Below are 19,307 nucleotides of genomic sequence, written 5' to 3' on the forward strand. Positions count from 1 at the left end.
TGAACATCAGGTCTTGGTAGCCCATCATGATTGAAAAAGGAAACTGGCACCAATCTCAATCTGCCCTCTATAGGCCTATTTTACCTGCACTGGACCTACAATCTAAAATGTTGTTTGGATTAAAGCGAGTTCAGACTCAAGTAGCCATGGCGTGGTTACCCATTGAGGTGAAGGGACTCTTTGCTACACTGCAGCCAAATGTCCCCGACTGATTGTTGGTTTCTATCTGGCTAGTCAGACATTGGATGCATATCACTGCAGTTTGTTTCCTCAACAAATGAGACTCAGCACCCCCACAGTTTACCCCCCCCCCCCAGTTTACCCCCCTCCCTCCTTTCCTGTCCCACCTTCCCCAATTTGATTTGTTTATTCCCCCACGAGGTTCCAGGATGAAAGAGCCGCTCCCGAAGCCTTGGGAAAGAATATAATTTATCAGGGATTTCTAATAGTCCCCACATAAATCATTCATTTTTCAAGATTGTGTAGGCATTTAAAGCTGATGAATGAAGCCAAGTTCTCGGCTTATTCCATTTATTTGCATTTTGGAAAACACAACGAGGAGCTCTCAGGGCCCAGTGACTGTGAACAGTTTAATTGAGTCAGCAGTTAATTGATCAATGATTCGGTTCAATCACTTGACTTGGCCAGTTATTGATGGGTGCCCAATAGAGCAGTCTACTCTATGGGGAACCATTTGGGCAGTTTGGAAAAGGCCTCTTTTGCTGTTATTAAAATTGTTTAAAAAAATCATAACTCCTTGTCTGTATTCAGACTAGGCTTGGGCGGTATCCGGTTTGTCATATCTTCATACTGACCTTGTGCAATGCAGGGATATTCAGTAATACTGGCACTGGACACAAGGGGCGCTATATTCAAAACCCACTTAGTTTTTAATATTTTTTTTACTTGCTAACAAGTACATGTAAAATCTCATAGAAAATGCTAACTAAATGCTAATGAGCGCATTGTTTTCCCTCAACACCTTCCCTGGTTGCCACTACTCATCTAAAAATGTAATGTCTCATCACCATTTAAGTCACTCCCCAAAAAATATTTTGAGGTAGGGTGGCATTTTACCCCAAGTTACTCTAAATAAAGTAGGAATGGAAAGCTGGGATCCTCCTCTTAACAAAGGCTCTCATTCCCCGCAACAGCTTGTCAGAATGGCACTCCTAACTTGAATGCTCCTCTCCCGCACAACAAGGCGACTAGGTAAATAGATAAATCTGACTACCACATAGTAGAATAGTTTTCTATTCATTACTCATTTTGTTTGGAGAGGAAAAGTAAATGTGGAATGTCCTAGTACCTTCAAACTGCACCTCGGCAGAAATATTCACAAAGCGCCGGTCTCTCTTCATTGTGTGCTTGTAAACAAACACCACGTGACTGGGGATTACCAGTAAAGTTCGTAATGAAACATTTTGACAGGTGAAATGAAGAATGAAATATTCTTTATCTAAAGTATTGCAAAAGTTGACTGCAAGTATTTACTTAAAAAGGAGAGACAAATATTCAAATGTAGACAAAACTTCAGAAATCGTTTTGATGGTATTGAAAAATATCCCGTGGCTATTTCCAGCCCTACAGTCTACTAGCCTGTACTCTACAGATGTTAATGACTGAGTGGGCATCAAGTTGTGTTGAACTAATGTTCAAGACCGTTGTCTGAACTGGCCAGGTGAGGTGTGTTTTGTGGTATTAGACAGTTTGTGTCAGTATAGCAGTTTCATGCTGGCTAAAACCATAACCTCCAGAGACATTGACATTTTTGGTCTGACTTTCATCATTGAGTTTCTCCTTTTTTACAGGAGCTCGTCCGTCCCAAACACGTCCGTCCCAGACTCCAGTCATGATTAGGGATAGCCGGTGTGAATACACACACTTGACGAGTACGACAGGCCTTAGCTGCAATCAGCGCGTTTGCTCTATAATTCATGTAATAGGGCCAGTTCATTTTGGAGGGTTTTTCTTGTGTGGGATTAAAGCCGATGATGCCCGTATGATAGTCTTGGCCAGAGTCGATTTCCACTGGATTCTCAATGCTATACAATCTGATAGATTTGTTCAGGCTTAAGCCGCAGCGTTGCTAGAGATAAGAAGTGATTTTGCGGCAGGAATTAATTAGAAAATGTGTTTCTTATGTAACAACTCTGTTTCTATGTAATGTTGTAAAGTTTTGACAGCAGGGCTAAGCAGCAGCAGTTACAATGGCCTCTAGTTAGCTACTTACCATACAATTCCTCTTGGCGTTTGTGACAGGGCACAAGGCCCCGTGATTTTTCATTAGAGCAACATCATTTTGTGGCCGCCTCTATTGGAATTTTGTGTTATTTTTTAAATCATGTTTACTTTCATAGTGGCGATGTCAAGCCCTGGTACCTCATGACAAATCCATTATACATAGCCAGGGTCACATAGCCATCACAGGACACTGTGTGTTCACTCACACACACCATTACAGTAGGGGGATGTTGCCTACAGTAGTAACTGATGTACATTTTAATGACAAACATTCCCATTGACTGGGGAGATATCTCATGCTGGAGGGTAATTTAGCTCCATATGCAGCCTGGTTAAGAGAAGCCTCCTGTCTCACTCCTGTTTCCCTGCTGGTGAATGTGGCGTGCAGTCAACCAGTAGCACTAGTGAAGACCCTGGCGTTTCCGGGCAGGGTGTCAAGAAAGCGTGTCCGTGCTCCATTACAGTGGTGATTGATTAGTAACAGGGATAATTAATTCTATAGTGGCTTTAATGAACCACCTGAGACCAGCGCTGCCAACCTTCTCTCACAATGCACCTATTTGTGCTTCGTGAGCACTCCCCCCTTTATGTATGTCATTGCCGTTAGACTATGGGCTGGTGTTGACTACGGAGACATATTTCTGACCTGTCTGCTCTGTGAGTTGCTAAGAGAGTTACATACCTGTGTGTGTGTGTGTGTGTGTGTGTGGTTGTAAATATCAATCTGACCGAGTTGTGTCTTTGTGTTCTCAGAGATCCGTGCCCAGCTGGTGGAGCAGCAGAAATGCCTGGACCAGCAGACAGAGATGAGGGTGCAGCTCCTCCAGGACCTGCAGGACTTCTTCAGGAAGAAGTCAGAGATCGAGATGGAGTACTCCAGGAACCTGGAGAAACTGGCTGAACGCTTCATGGCTAAGACGCGGAGCACCAAGGACCACCAGCAGTACAAGTAAATACAAGTGCATCTAGGTCTTGTCTGTGTACCTGGGTCTAGGTCTGAGTCTTTCTCTGTCGGTCTATGCATTTTTCCTGAAGAAGGTAAGTCACTGCATGGAACACTGTCTCTGTCTGAAAAATGCCTCTCTCTGGTTCAGTGTTCATGATTACCTGTTGCATTAGGCCAACCAAAATCAACTTCATATTTGATTATAACGTTGATGACATATCAATCTGGAAAATATATTCAAATGTTTTATTACAATGTTGATGAGGTGAATCAATCTGGTTTGTATTTACAGTCAGTCTGGGAAGACATACGCACAGCAGCAGTGCTCAATGATTCAATTTCCTATTTATTTCTCATTATCAAACTCCATCAATGAGGCATTTTATTGTCATGTCATTCCACTCATGTCATCTCCCCCATTCGACGGCCGAAATCGATTTGGACTGCGGGCTTTCTTTACCAATTTTTTTCATATTTTTAAAATGTGTGTTCCCGATTTATGAATACATTTACATGAATTATTGAAAGGAAATATCCTGTGAAGGCAGACTGTTACACCAGGGGCTCCAGCGATAAATATCCAAAACAATTTTACCCCTCTCAGCCGATTCTGCATAATGTCCCTTTGTTCTTCTGTAGCTCATCTGGGTAGCAGTGGTGTAACCCTCTATTTAAAATACTTTCCCAATCTAGCCTCACAATTCAAACTGTCACCCTCTGTCAGTGTGCAGATGGTATTTCCAGCACAGTGTACTGTGAGTTATGGAATTGGAGAAACTCCAGTGAAGTAACTGATACCTCCCTAGAATGGGTAGAGATTTTATGAGTTGTAAAAAAATAAATAAAATGGACATCAGATTCTTGACTGCTCCCAGATCCACAGTACAGAATACATGGAATGGTGAAAGAACTCCTAGTGTTAAAATCATTATTGTGGAGAATAACCTAACCAGCTTGGTCCATGTCTACAGTAAGTTGGTCTCAGTCATTTGGATCTAACCACAAATGAGACCTGAAATGATGAGACACAATGTGGGAATCTCGCTCCAAATCAATGGAAATATGATCACGCTGTAAGAGAAGAACTACTTCATCTCTCTCCCATAGCTTTACTTTCTTTACCCCTGTCTGTGTGGTACAGCACAGACTGGCATGGATGTCATGGATGAGCCTTATTGGAATGTTGACACGCAGTCTCATTACGCTTTTAGGAGACTGCTTATGGAAAAGACAGATATTGGGCATATTGTTTGAACTTGCGATAGGGACCAAAAATAACACGCCTGTTTGCCCAACTCTGTGTCTGGAAATATTCCTGTACGGAGTCTACTGGGCCTGTTAATGACTCTAGCAGCTGGGTGTGCAGAACCGAGAGGCTGAGGAGATTCCGACAGCGTGGCTTGTTAGCTGTGGTTTTCATCGCGTGATATGGTGTCTGGTCAGTTCATTCGCAGGGTAAACATTTGCACAGTGCCAAGCGAGCAGCGTATTTCGGTGCTCTGTAAACGTGAGACGTTTGAATAACAGTTAAGACTTGTGGCCCATATTTTTTTTGTATTCGTACAAACAAGGTGAATACAGAGGCGCTTCTGTATTCACCACGTTCTCTAGGTTGTTTTCTTTGGAACCATTTTTTTATAAAAAAAATTTGTGAGGATTGTAAAAGTGCACTTTCACTCGGACTTTGAGCTTTCTGGCCTCATGATAGTGCAGAGCCTCAGCCCAGCTTGGCTGTGTGTGTAATAAGCTGAATTAGCATTAAAATGAGCGCATTAAATCACTGGCTAATTAGCTGGCGTTTCCGCACTGGAGAGCAGTGAATACTGACATGCTGCGTGCAGTTGGGCTGCTAAGTGCTACTGACTGAGGTGAGAATTCAGTCACAGATTTGAATGCAGTGTTCGTCAGATTTGACAGGGAGCCAAGTCATGTGTGTTCGGTTTGTCGACGCCCAAATTGCAAAAATGTGACGAAGTTAGAGAATTCAAATCTTTCTGTCAGTGTGTTAAGGGTGGGATGCTTTGTACTAACCCTGATGTCTAGCCTCCGTTTCATCTGAGGAGAAAATAGTCAGAGGAGCTGTGGTACATTTCAGTGTTCAGGACCAGGAATGCCTCGTCAGCCATATTTTTCTCCTTTATCGGGTCGCCTTCAGGAGTGAGAGAAAGTGAAAATACACTATTTGTGATGCCTGTGGAATTATTGCTACAGCACCTCAGTTGGCCCAGAATCAATCTTGCTTGGGCACAGCAGCAGCAGTAGGCGGTATAGGCCCGTTCTGCAGCTTCTCTAAGCTCGCTGTGATGGATGAAAGTTGGTACTGAGGGACCAGCAGGAGGTGGAACTGGTATGAAACTACAGTCAAATACCATTTGAAAAAATTTCAAAATACTTTATCTGGGCTTGATTGAGCTTGCCTGACACAGTGGAACCAATAGGATAGGCATAAAACTGCTAACCCCGCCCGTCTGAACCCAGGTCTAGTAGATGATACTACAGTCGGTATACACAGGACAGGACACAGGACATATTGTGTATGGTAATCACATCGCTGTATGTTGGACATCCATCCCTTGACATTAAGCTCTGTGACTCGCACTTATCAGTGATAATCTGTCAACATCATCCCACATATTGAATTATTCGGTGTGCCAAAGTTATTCCGAGTATTGCGTAATTATCAAGCCTGTCCATTTTCCACTTCCCATTCTGCAGCACGGATGGGGCCGACAGCAATATCTGTTGGCCCCTTTATTACTGATGCTTAGATGGATAGGGTCTGGTTTAGTCAAATGGCTGTCGCCTCTCGTGACAGATACAGTTCCCTCATCAAGCTCATTCAATCAACGGGCACAGTTTATTAGATCTGATAATCTGCACCGTTGATCAACCCTGATCACTAGACGTGTAATGAACAGAGTTTAATATTGCAGAAGGTTAGGGCGGGAGTTCTCTTTGCTAGAAAGTCTACCCTGATCATTACAAAAATAAAACCAATGGGACGGTTTATCCACTAGCACTTTTTTTTCTTCTCCTCTCTCTTGAGAACCGAACGGGCTGTTTTTCCGTGTGGACAGTGATACTCTCTCCTCGCCGCTCCCCTCCACAGGAGACAGACACCCTGAGCACACAAGCCTCCAGCTGGATCAGCATCTCTTTTGTCCACTGGCTTTCTCTCTTTTTTTCATCTTCCCAGAATGCAGTGGGGAGAGAGCTACAACAGGCCCCACAGCGGAGTGGCCAGAACCCAGTCCCAGGGAGTGTCAGTCAGCCAGTCCACTGCTGCGGCAGCGCCATGGCTGTTTGCAAAACGAACACATTATACACACACACACACACACACATTATGCAGTTCTGTTTGTTTAGGGAGTGCCAGAGGGATGGAAGGGAGAGAGCGATAATTGAATTATTTATGTAGCCACCCCTGAGAGGGAGTGACTTGAATAGACCAGATTTCCTTCCCCCGTACAATAAAGCCAATCGGTTTAAGGGACTTTCATTCATGTTGATATGATTCAAATAAATATACCCCAAATAGTAGCTATCATTCCATTTTTGTAAATTCCACTTGCAATTGTCAAATACTCATAATATATGCCACATTTTTATCCAAAGCGACTTAGTCATGCCGTACATCCATTTTACAAATGGGTGGCCCCAGCATGACTCGAACCCACCATACTAGCTTTGGAAGCGCCATGCTCTACCAACTGAGCCACAAAAGACCAATTGCCTACAGTTGTACTCTGAGTTCAGAACAGCCTCAATTCATTCGGGCATGGACTCCACAAGGTATCGAAATCGTTCCACAGGGCTGTTGGTTCCAAGTTGACTCCAAGGCTTCCCCTTGATGCAAATAGTAAACTGTTGAGCTTGAAAAACCCAACAGCGTTACCTGGGAGGGCATAGGCCCACCCACTTGGGAGCCAGGACCACCCGTGGCTGCGCCCCTGCCCAGTCATGTGAAATCCATAGATTAGGGCCTAATGAATTTATTTAAATTGACTGATTTCCTCATATGAACTGTAACTCAGTAAAATCATTGAAATTGTTGCATATTGCATTTATTTTTGCTCAGTGTAATATGTCATGGAAAGAGCTGTTCCTAATGTTTTGTACACTCAGTGTATAGCCTCAATTGTCAGTCAATGAATTAATATACTAACATTCTAACCGTTTGCATTCCACCCAGAGACTGCCATTAAAGCTAGTGATGCGGCTTATTAATCCCAGAAGGGATTTGCCATTTCAGATAGGGCCTTTGTTGATAAGTAAATAAGGTCTTTCTGTCTTAAGTGTTCAGACTCAAAATTGAGCTCAGGCGCGTCCTGTTTCCATTGATCATCCTTGAGATGTTTCTACAACTTGATTGGAGTCCACCTGTGTTAAATTCGATTGGACATGATTTCGAAAGGCACACACTTGTCTAGATAAGGTCACAGTTGACAGTGCATGTCAGAGAAAAAACCAAGCCATGAGGTCTAAGGAATTCCCTGTAGAGCTCCGAGACGACAGGATTGTGTCGAGGCACAGATCTGGGGAAGGGTACCAAAACATGTATGCAGCATTGAAGGTCCCAAAGAACACAGTGGCCTCCATCATTCTTAAATGGAAGAAGTTTGGAACCACCAAGACTCTTCCTAGCAGTCGAGGGAGAAGGGCCTTGGTCAGGGAGGTGACCAAGAACCTGATGGTCACTCTGACAGAACTCCAGAGTTCCTCTGTGGAGATGGGAGAACCTTCCAGAAGGACAACCATCTCTGCAGCACTCTAGCAATCAGGCCTTTATGGTAGAGTGGCCAGACTGAAGCCACTCCTCAGTAAAAGGCACATGACAGCCCGCTTAGAGTTTGCCAAAAGACACCTAAAGGACTCTCGGACAATGAGAAACCAGATTCTCTGGTCTGATGAAACCAAGATTGAACTCTTTGGCCTGAATGCCAAGTGTCACGTCTGGAGGAAACCTGGCACCATCCCTTCGGTGAAGCATGGTGGTGGCAGCATCATGCTGTGGGGATGTTTTTCAGCAGCGGGGACTGGGAGACTAGTCAGGATCGAGAGAAAGATTAAGGGAGAAATGTACAGAGATCCTTGATGAAAACCTGCTCAAGAGCGCTCTGGACCTCAGACTGGACACCGACCCTAAGCACACAGCCAAGACAATGCAGGGGTGGCTTCGGGACAAGTCTCTGAATGTCCTTGAGTGGCCCAGCCAGAGCATGGACTTGAATCCAATCGAACATCTCTGGAGAGACCTGAAAATAGCTGTGCAGCGACGCTCCCGATCCAACCTGACTGAGCTTGAGAGGATCTGCAGAGAAGAATGGGAGAAACTCCCCAAATATACAGTACCAGTCAAAAGTTTGGACACCTACTCATTCAAGGGTTTTTCTTTGTTTACTATTTTCTACATTGTAGAATAATAGTGAAGGCATCAGAACTATGAAATAACACATGGAATCATGTAGTAACTAAAAAAGTGAAAATATATTTTTTATTCTTCAAAGTAGACACCCTATGCTTTGACAGCTTTGCACACTCTTGGCATTCTCTCAACCAACTTCATGAGGTAGTCATCTGGAATGATTTTCCACAGTATTGAAGTTCTCACATATGCTGAGCACTTGTTGGCTGCTTTTCCTTCACTCTGCGGTCCAACTCATCACAAACCATCTAAATTTGGTTGAGGTCGGGTGATTGTGGAGGCCAGGTCATCTGATGCAGCACTCCATCACTCTTCTTCTTGGTCAAATAGCCCTTACACAGCCTGGAGGTGTGTTTTGGGTCACTGTCCTGTTGAAAAACAAATGATCGTCCCACTAAGCGCAAACCAGATGGGATGGCGTATTGCTGCAGAATGTAGGGGTAGCCATGCTGGTTAAGTGTACCTTTTTTAAAATTCTAAATAAATCAGTGACCTTGTCACCAGCAAAGCACCCTCACACCATCACCTCCATGCTTCACGGTGGGAGCCACACATGCGGAGATCATCCGTTCCCCTACTCTCCTTCTCACAAAGACACAGCGGTTGGAAACATAAATCTCAAATTTGGACTCATCAGAACAGATTTCCAAAGCTCGTGTTTCTTGGCCCAAGCAAGTCTCTTCTTCTTATTGGTGTCCTTTAGTAGTGGTTTTCTTTGCAGCAATTTGACCATGAAGGCCTGATTCACTCAGTTGATGTTGAGATGTCTGTTACTTGAACTCTGAAGCATTTATTTGGGCTGCAAACTTAGGTGCAGTTAATTGCCTATTTCTGAGGCTGGTAAATCTAATGAGTGTATCCTCTGCAGCAGAGGTAACTCTGGGTCTTCCTTTCCTGTGGCGGTTCTCATGAAAGCCAGTTTCATCATAGCGTTGATGGTTTTCGCGACTGCACTTGAAGAAACTTTCAAAGTTCTTTTACATTTCTGCATTGACTGACCTTCATGTCTTAAAGTAATGATGAACTGTTATTTCTCTTTACTTATTTGATCTGTTCTTGCAATAATATGGTCTTTTACCAAATAGGGCTATCTTCTGTATACCACCCCTACAGTACCTTGTCATGACACAACTGATTGGCTCAAATGCATTAAGAAGGAAAGAAATTCCACAAATTAACTTAAACTGTTAATTGAAATGCATTCCAGGTGACTACCTCATGACCTGGTTGAGAGAATGCCAAGAGTGTGCAGAGCTGTCATCACGGCAAAGGGTGACTATTTGAAGAATCTCAAATATAAAACTTAGATTTTTTTAACACTTGTGGTTTCTACATGATCCCAAATGTGTTATTTCATAGTTTTGATGTATTCACTGTTAATATACAATGTAGAAAATAGTAAAAATAAACAAAAACCTTTGCATGAGTAGGTGTCCAAAATTTTGACTGGTAATGTAGGTGTGCTAAGCTTGTAGCGTCATACCCAAGAAGACTCGAGTCTGTAATCGCTGCCAAAGGTGCTTCAACAAAGTACTGAGTAAGGGGTCTGAATACTTATGTAAATGTGATATTTAATTTTTTTGCTTTATCATTATGGGGCATTGCGTGTAGATTGACGAGGAAAAAACTATTTAATCAGTTTTAGAATAAGGATGTAACGTAACAACGTAGAAGAAGTCAAGGGGTCTGAAGACTTTCTGAATGCACTGCATTGTCATGCATACATTTACATTTACATTTAAGTCATTTAGCAGACGCTCTTATCCAGAGCGACTTACAAATTGGACATACATGTATGTGAGAACACACACACACCTGTATGCATACGTAAGCTCACTCCTAAACACACACTAACACTCTCTCTGTCTTTCTTTCTCCTCTCCTCTGAGGACCGTAGTTATCTCTCCCTCCTGTCCATACCTGTCTGTCTGACCTAATCCCTGCGTTGTGGGGAAATTATGACATTGAGAGAGTTTCCTGCCATTTATGTAGGCTAGGTAGCAGAGTCCATGAGGTCACTGCTGCCATGGCCCTCCCTACATACACACACACACACACACACACACACACACACACACACACACGAGCGCGCATGGCCTGTCATTTGGTCCAGCAGGTTGTCTCATTAGCCAGCACACAGCGCCCCACTGTTTGGCCATTGATTTATTGGAATGGCTAGTGTTCATTCAATGGCTCCCTGTAGTGTTTCCATCTACACTAAGTCCCGCATTTGGAATAATGACCCCGTTACCTCCATTCACCATGACTTTTCGGAGACTATAATTGTAAGTTCCCGTCTGTTCTTCATTGTATTGGATGTGTTGTACAGTTATAGGAAGGGCTGAAAGAATGCTGCGATGGTAATTTCAGACCTTTTCTTTCATGCTGCATCCCAAATTGCACCCTATTTACAATCCCTATGTTGTGCAAAACGTTTGACCAGGGGCCTATATGAGTGCACTATGTAGGGAGCCATTTAGTGCACAGTCTGTATTCATGAGGAACTGGGCCGTGGCGTGCGTGGTCTGGCGAATCGGGTCACTCCATTCACAGCGCCTGGGCCCCACTGTGCTGCTCTGTGCAATGAGGCGAGCCAGAGTGGGTCGGTCGGTTGGACACACACTAGTGCACAGAGCCCAGTTATATAACCCTCCGGTCACAGCTGATGTCCCATGCCCAAGCTCATTTACAGTTAGAGACATGCCAATCACATACACACGTACATACGCACACACACAGATAGAATAGTAGAAACGCACACAAAAGCTGGATAACATATGCACGTCCAGGGACTTTTTTTTTCAGGTGCTGGTGTTTATGTGAACTCATGAAAAATAAAGAGGAAAACTCTGCACACTGCTGTTCAGGCTCACAGGTGATTTTATTTATAACAACGTTTAGACTCTTAGGTCTTCATCAGGCATCCATATCCCAGGTGGGGGTGGAAGGTCCTATATATAGGGGCAGTACTCAGTGACATCACTTCCTGTAACGGGAGGTTAAACATATAAAATATTGGTTCACAATATGAACGTTCAATATCAAAATATTGAACCATACATGAGGAATGTGCTAAATATTTAAGTCTTAAACCTTCTGCTGGTTTTTCCCAATGTAGGACAGACCACAAGGTAATTTCAACATGTAAACAACATTGGTGGGCATGCAGGTAATCAGGCCTTTGATGTTTAATCTTTGTCCTGTGCAGGGGTGGGTAAATGAGCCACATTTGTACGTAAAACTGCATTGAGCTGACTGACAACATGTGTAATGGTGACTTTAAACAGTTACAGAGTTAATGGCTGTGACAGGAGAAAACTGAGGATAGATCAACAACATTGTAGTTACTCCACAATACTAACCTAATTGACAGAGTGAAAAGAAGGAAGCCTATACAGAATACAAATATTTCAAAACATGCATCTTGTTTGCAACACAGTACTAAACTAATACTGCAAAAGATATGGTAAAGCAATTCACTTTTTCTCCTGAATACAAAGTGTCATGTTTGGGGCAAATCCAATACAACATATTACTGAGTACCGCTCTCCATATTTTCAAGCATAGTGGTGGCTGCATCATGTTTTGAGTATTTTGTAATCGTTAAGGACTGGGGAGTTTTTCAGGATAAAAAATAAACAAATGGAGCTAAGCACAGGCAAAGTCCTGGAGGGAAATGTGGTTGTCTGCTTTCTTCCAGACACTGGGAGATTAATTCACCTTTCAGCAGGACAATAACCTAAACTACAAGGCCAAATCTTCACTGTGGTTGCTATCCAAAAAAACAGTGAATGTTCCTGAGTGGCCGAGTTACATTTTTTACTTAAATCTGCTTGAAAATCAATGGCAAGACCTGAAAATGGTTGTCTAGCAATGATCAACAACCAATTTAACAGAGCTTGAAGAATTTTTTTCATAATAATGCGCACCACCTGGATTCGGTCCAATGTAGCAACATTTGATGTTCTGTTTTTTATATTGAATAAAGTAGAGACTCAGAGCTAAAAAATGGTATATCATAAACTGCAGTTGAGGAACAACGAGAACGTAATTCTGGTTTCAAATTTGATAAACTTGTAACCCCACCTTTGAAAAATGGCCTGTGAATGTTTTGGTACACCTACTGGAGAGGTCTTGTCTAAACCTATTCAGCATCGTTCACACCTTCTTAAGCCTTAGCCCAACCCATCTCTGTAAGGATTCACAGTGTAGTAAACAACCAAAGATTTCAAGACTAAAAGTGGTGAAAGTTGTAGTACATTTTTTAAAATCTTGGCCTATATCCTAATCTGACTTTGGTGCTACTCATTTTGTTCTTCACATTACCGTCTCTTGTAAACACACACCATATCAAATAAAATGAACGATTTATTTGTCACATGCACAGGATACAGAAGGTGTAAACGTTACAGTGAAATTATTACTTCCATAGTGGAGTCTTTTGTTTAGACATGTAGCTAGCTAAACAATGAACCATAATCCCAGCTCTAATGCTGCTTTCAAAACAACTGCGAACTCTGGAGAAGAAAAAAAACTTGGACTGGGAAAAATCGATTTTGAACGGTCATCCAACTCAGAATTCCAACTCTGGAACTTGGGCCTCTTTCTTGAGCTCCTACATAGATCATGCACCTAACATTAGCTAGCTAGCTAACAGTATGCTTTAACTTGCAATAATAACAACTTTCTGACAAAATTAGAAACGTATAATATCTGAAAATGGAGCTAGACCCTTACCTATATACATGGATGAACGCTTCTCCCTCTGTCACGGATGCCATGGTTGCCCTTAGATTAAAGATGTAATCCAGAGACAGGTGTTTTATACAACAGTCTTCTTTTTTGGGCTTTCTGCATTTGGCAATCATCTCTCTGCTTCTACCCGGCATTCCACTGATTTCAAAACTCGATCAACTTCTTCGGTGACAACGACACCGTTTCTTCCCCAACATTGTTATCAGAAGACGCTATATTGTCTGGTTCAATTAAAATATTTTTACCTAAATCAGGGATTTCCACATTGTCTGATTCATTTTCAGAGTCCAAGAAAGTCAACTGCACGATCATCCTCCAGAAAGTAGTCCTTCACAACGTTTTCCCACTGAGTTTTCAAAAAAAGCCGTGGTAGACAGGATTATCCACACGTACTTAGCAGCTCATGTTATAGACAGAAGAAAGCTACATGGCAGACCAATCCGAAGTCATCTCTCTCGGCATGTCCAGCCCATCCATTATCTCAGCCGATCATGACTAGCTGGAAGGTTCCTGTATATTTCCGTGGCAAAACTAACTGTGCTCGTTATTTAACAATTTTATTCTGATTTACAGATGAAATACAAGTTTGTTATTAAGGCACATGAAAGTTCACATGTTCCAGAAGGCATTTCTCTCCAAAAACGTATGGGGAAAAAAAGAACATTCAACCGCTTCTCATCCTTGAAACGAGTCACAAATGTTGCACAATCCAGGTGTGCAAAGCTGTTAGAGACTTACCCAGAAAGACTCACAGCTGTAATTGCTGCCAAAGGTGATTCTAACATGTATTGACTCAGGGGTTTGAATACTTCTCTAATCAAGATATGTTTATTTTTAATTTTTTTCTTACGTTTTGACATTCGAGTACTTTGTGTAGATCCTTCACAAAAAAATTCTAATTAAATCAATTTTAGTCCCACTTTGTAACACATCAAAATGTGGAAGTCAAGGGGTGTGAATACTTTCTGAAGGCACTGTAACCGTGTTTCTTCCTGGTAACTTCCCTCAGAATGCAGGTCTGTACATGTTGCCCCCACGCGCCACTTTTAGCTAAATTGGATTATTCCTTATTTTACATCGTCTCTGAAAAATGGCCTTGCGTTTCGCTTGGATGTTTCTCATTTCCAGTCCTGTCTTTTGTCACATGCACCATTTCCTGTTTTCCAAGAGAGGGAGAGACAATGTTTCAGCTCTGTGGTCCGGAATGTTTTGTCCACTGTCTGTCAGGAGAAAAACATCTGCTCTTCCAGCAGCTATCAAAGAGTTATGTAGTTAAGGGCTGCAGCATGGGTCGTGGACCAGGGCGAATGTACAAAGTTTCACCTGTTGCGTTGACAAATGCTGTGTGCTTGCCTGTCTTTGACTGACATTCGGGGGGAAGCCCTTCCATAGTTCCAGAAGAGAGCTTCCATATGGTTCCTCCCTGCTGGCCCTAAAGCCCCAGGCCCTGGCCTCTCTTCTGGCCTCCTGCCTTCCCTTGGCTAGCTCCATAGCAGGAGGAATGTTTTACATTCAACGGAGTCAGCCTACTGCAGGCCGCTGCTTATGCACAGCCGTGGCTCACTCTGTGTCTGGCTCTCTCGCTCTCTCGCTCTCTCTCAGGCCTGGACAATATCCTGCAGTATGCGGACAGGCAGGCGCACTAGAGAGGAAACGCCTCTCCTCCCCTCTTTCTCTCTCTTCCTGTCTTGTCTCTTGTAATGCACTATTCCAAAACTTTACCACGTGTAAAGTACCTTCTCTAACAAATGATCTTACAAGGAAGTCTCGAGTCTCCTAAGCTTACTTGTGGAGGGCGCTCTCCCCTGTTGCGAGAAGTCCGATCCACTCAGAACATCGCTCCTCCGGCTATGCCCCAGAAATGTCGTTGATACAAACTCTCCGACAGGCGCAGTATGCACTCGGTGCTGATTATATAGAGTGCATGCTATTATATAGGGCATTCATCACCAGGGGAGGGCTGTGGAAGAAACATCCCTACTAGCTATTACTTTTATGTTGGGACTTGATCCACTTTAGGAAGTCTTAAAACATCTCACTAGATGAGGACAGTTAGGCAGACAGGATAGAGCTGTCAGGTAACTTGATCTCTAAGCACAGATTGCAAAGACAGCCTGCAGAAAGCCAGGCGAGGATGCACGCGCACATACACATGTGCGCACAGGCATACTCGCTCACTCTGAGTCTCTCAGGGAGCATGAATACATCCCTACATGTCCTACACGCCTCTCCTTGTGCCTCTCGCTGTGTGATCAACAGTGATCTGTATAATGAATAAGTCACCTTAACTGACCTGTCTTTTTTGAGTGTGTTTTTTTTGTATGAATGAACCTGATTAGTCAGGGTGAAGCAGTTTCTGTAAGGAGGTCAGGGTCATATTCATTAGGGCACTCCGTAGCAAAACGTTTTGCAACGAAAAATGTCAACGAGCGGTTTAGTCCATCCCTGTTTCGGTCTGTTTTCATATGTTTTGGTGTCTAAGGAATGCAACCCAGTTGATTGATAGTGCTGCCTTGCTGTGTCCCCCTATAGGAAGGACCAGAACCTCCTGTCCCCGGTCAACTGCTGGTACCTGCTGCTGAACCAGGTGAGGAGGGAGAGCAAGGACCACGCCACCCTCAGTGACATCTACCTGAACAACGTCATCATGCGCTTCATGCAGATCAGCGAGGACTCCACACGCCTGCTCAAGAAGGTAAGCTCTTCTGTAGAGGTAAGAGGTCAGACGAGGTGAGATCCCACTGATCTGACGGAAGTCGTTCCTTGTCTTGATTTGATCAGGGAAAACTCTGGTACCGCGTTATATTGGAGAAATCCTGGGCTCATTCACAGAGTCGGGAAAAAACTCTGCGCCCTGCTGCTAATGATACGTCTATCATCCTACAGCCTTAAAGCGGCGTTCGGCAGTTAAAATAATAACAAAGCATACTCCCTGCTCCTGTTTTGGTAAAAAGCTGAGGGATGGGGCTGGAGAAATGTTCATAGACAGAGCTATGGATGCACTGACTGTTCATCCATGATACAAACATTTGTTTTATCTATGTTTTGAGGCTATATAGTGTTTGTTTACATTTACTTTGTTTACAAACATTGGAGTAAAACAAGTTTATATTCTGGGTTCTCATGGAGTGTGACAGTTGAACTGGGCTCATGAGGCATTTATAAGTTATATTCCTCAAGAATCAATGGATACATATCATTAATTTATATGTCAAAAATGGATGTAGCAACTACAGATTGCCCCTTTTTAAATAAACCAGGCACTGGACTGCACTCAGTTTCGATGTATGGCTGGATGTAGGTTTAACGTATTACATTACAAGTTGTGTTTGATGACATCTTGATAGCAGTTCAATTGTTGGGTTGTGGTTTAGTTCTGCGAATCTCTATGCCGAGAGAGAAGAAACCCCCTCTTCCTACACAGCCCTGATCATAAGACTAAACGCCCTATCTAACCATCCCATCCGAAGTCGGTCTCCTCGTGACCGAAACCCTGTTAATGCTGCTGCCGCCTGTTTCACTCGGACCGCTCCCTACCAGATTATGAGCTCTCCTATGCACTAGGAGTCACATGAACCGACCACAGTTCCAAAAATGACAAACCAGAGCCTGTTTCAGTGGGGTGCTTTGCGTCAACGTTTTTGGCTTTTTTTTTTCTCTTTCGCTGCGGGGTCTTTAGATCCATCTGCTAGATGAAGACAGAAAAATAGTTATTTTATTCATCTTAAAGTTGTTATTGTCTCTTGATGTTGGTGGTTTCATCTGGCTTGTACAGAGGAGTGGTCTGCTCTGCACCCCACCCTCCGCCCGAACAACTGCAACACACACAGGAAGTTAAGGCAGTAATTTCCCTTTGATGGCAGTTGGAGGCTCCTGGTTTACTAATGGGCCAGATGTGAAGCTGGAGCGAAGTGGTTTGTCAGATGTTTCTTTCTCCCCCCCGACTCAATCCACATTACTGATGTTTAAAATGACAGACTACTAAACTCATCAATGTGTTCCCAATGATTTGTATTCATTTTTAGATATTTCAATCAAGACTATATTATGTATGAAGTTTAGTTCATAGCATCCCTCATATAAAGAGGTTTGCATTGACATTACACACACTTCATTTTTCCCCTCATGTACCAACTGTCCTTATTGCTCCACCAATTAGTTGTTGGTTGTCCTTGAGCACAACAGGCAACGACCTGCAGTCAACAGTAGCAGTTACAGTAGGTCTTCAGTGACTGTGTACGTGCGTGCACGTGTGTGTGTGTGTGTGTGTTTGTGTCTCCCCTCTGGCTCGTATAGTGATGTTTGTCAGCCAGGGGCCAAACCAAATGGCATCCCCCTAGTGGGGTGCAGTCTGTCACAGGGGAGCAGAGACACCCCTGCCCTCTAATTAGTACATCCCATTGTCTTTGATCTCCGCTGAGCTCCAGTAATGATAGACAAACACCAGGGGAGGCCCCGCAGTTACAACACAGTTAGTACAGGTCGTCTTGTTTTAACACGAGACAGATGCTGTTTTGTCATCCTGACATCAAAGAGTTTTTTTATATTTCTAAATTCTTCTTTTTTCTACCTTTTTTTAAGTTCTGAGTTGAATCAGTATAGGACCTTAAATGACATATCCTATCAGGCTTCAGCAGGGTGGACCTTTGAAAATAGACCGTTGGTTTGTGTTCATGCCCTCGGCAGTAGTTGTTTTATTTATGAGTAGTACTGTGGACAAGTGGGTCTGAGCTCTCTGTGCTGCGGGCGCTGTCATGTTTTAGCGTCATTATTGAAAGTCAGTTTACCTCGAATTGTGTCTTTGTTCGATGGCGAAACCTCTAAATACGAGTCTTGTCACGCAGTCCATTGATTGTCGGGCAGGTGTTATCACATGTATTCTCTTTTCATCATTCATACAACTGGTTCTTTGTTTTACTCTGTCATCTTTTATTTAGGGTGGTCACATTCTGGTGGAACTGTGAGATCCCAAGGCTTGAAAGCCGTAGCTGTATGGCTGAAGGAAGGTATTAGTTCATCTAGTTCCTACATTGCAAATTGATTCGCTACAGTGGTAGGTAGGAAGGAGGGTGAGGGAAACATGAAACAGCACCAGGTACTACCAAATTGGTCTTGGCATTTGATCAAGCGGAGTGCAATGTGTTTTAACACTTAATTTGGATTAGAGCTTGACAGTTTTCTGCCTGGCTTGGTGGAGTCCATTACTAGACTACCTCCCTGGGCTGCTTCTGTATAGTACAATCAGGTCAACAATTATTGGCACCCTTGATAAAGATGAGAAAAAAAGACTGCATACAATAAATAATACAAATACTGAGCTATATTGTATGCAAAAAAAGAGGGGAAATTAGTATTTTAAACTAAGAAAATTGCCCAGTACCAGGACGTACTAGCCAAGAACCTGGTTGCCTCTGCCAGGAGGCTGAAACTTGGATAAGAAGTGGATCTTATACTAAAGTGGATCTTTCAGCAAGACAACAGAAAAAAAAGCCATGTTTTATTGTCACATACACCAGAGAGGTGCAGTGAAATGTGTTCTTTTACAGGGTCAGCAATAGTAGTACGGCACCCCTGGAGCAAATTTGGGTTAAGTGCCTTGCTCAAGGGTAAAATCTCCACAAATAAATGGTTAATATTCCACATTTTGCAATGGCCATCTGTCTCCTGTGGTTTGAATTGAAGGGCAGTCTATAAGCACAGACAAAGAATATCAAGGATCTGGAAAGTCACTGCATGGAGGCATGGCCTAAGATCTCTCCCAATGTGTTCTCCAATCAATATAAAACGTTGACAAATGCTGGTGCCATTATCCTTTTCAAGGGGAGGGTGCCGGAGTATTGAAAACAGGGGTGCCAGTTATGACCTTATCTTTTTAAGAAAAATAATAATTACTTGTTAAACATATCTTTCTTTGAGCAATTGTACTAGTATAAAATA

General features: G+C 43.0%; 1 protein-coding gene across 4 annotated transcripts in view; it reads left to right on the forward strand.

Moving 5' to 3' along the window:
* Positions 1-19,307, forward strand: part of LOC115152204 (SLIT-ROBO Rho GTPase-activating protein 1) — a 161,603-nt gene that overhangs the window by 54,700 nt on the left and 87,596 nt on the right. For all 4 annotated transcript variants that reach the window (XM_029696802.1, XM_029696804.1, XM_029696803.1 and 1 more), the window contains exons 2-3: positions 2,998-3,193; positions 15,903-16,065. In XM_029696802.1, the coding sequence (XP_029552662.1) occupies positions 2,998-3,193; positions 15,903-16,065 (359 nt within the window). The remainder of the gene's footprint in view (positions 1-2,997; positions 3,194-15,902; positions 16,066-19,307) is intronic.

Source organism: Salmo trutta, chromosome 17 (assembly GCF_901001165.1).
Source record: "Salmo trutta chromosome 17, fSalTru1.1, whole genome shotgun sequence".
NCBI classification, from domain to species: Eukaryota; Metazoa; Chordata; class Actinopteri; order Salmoniformes; family Salmonidae; genus Salmo; species Salmo trutta.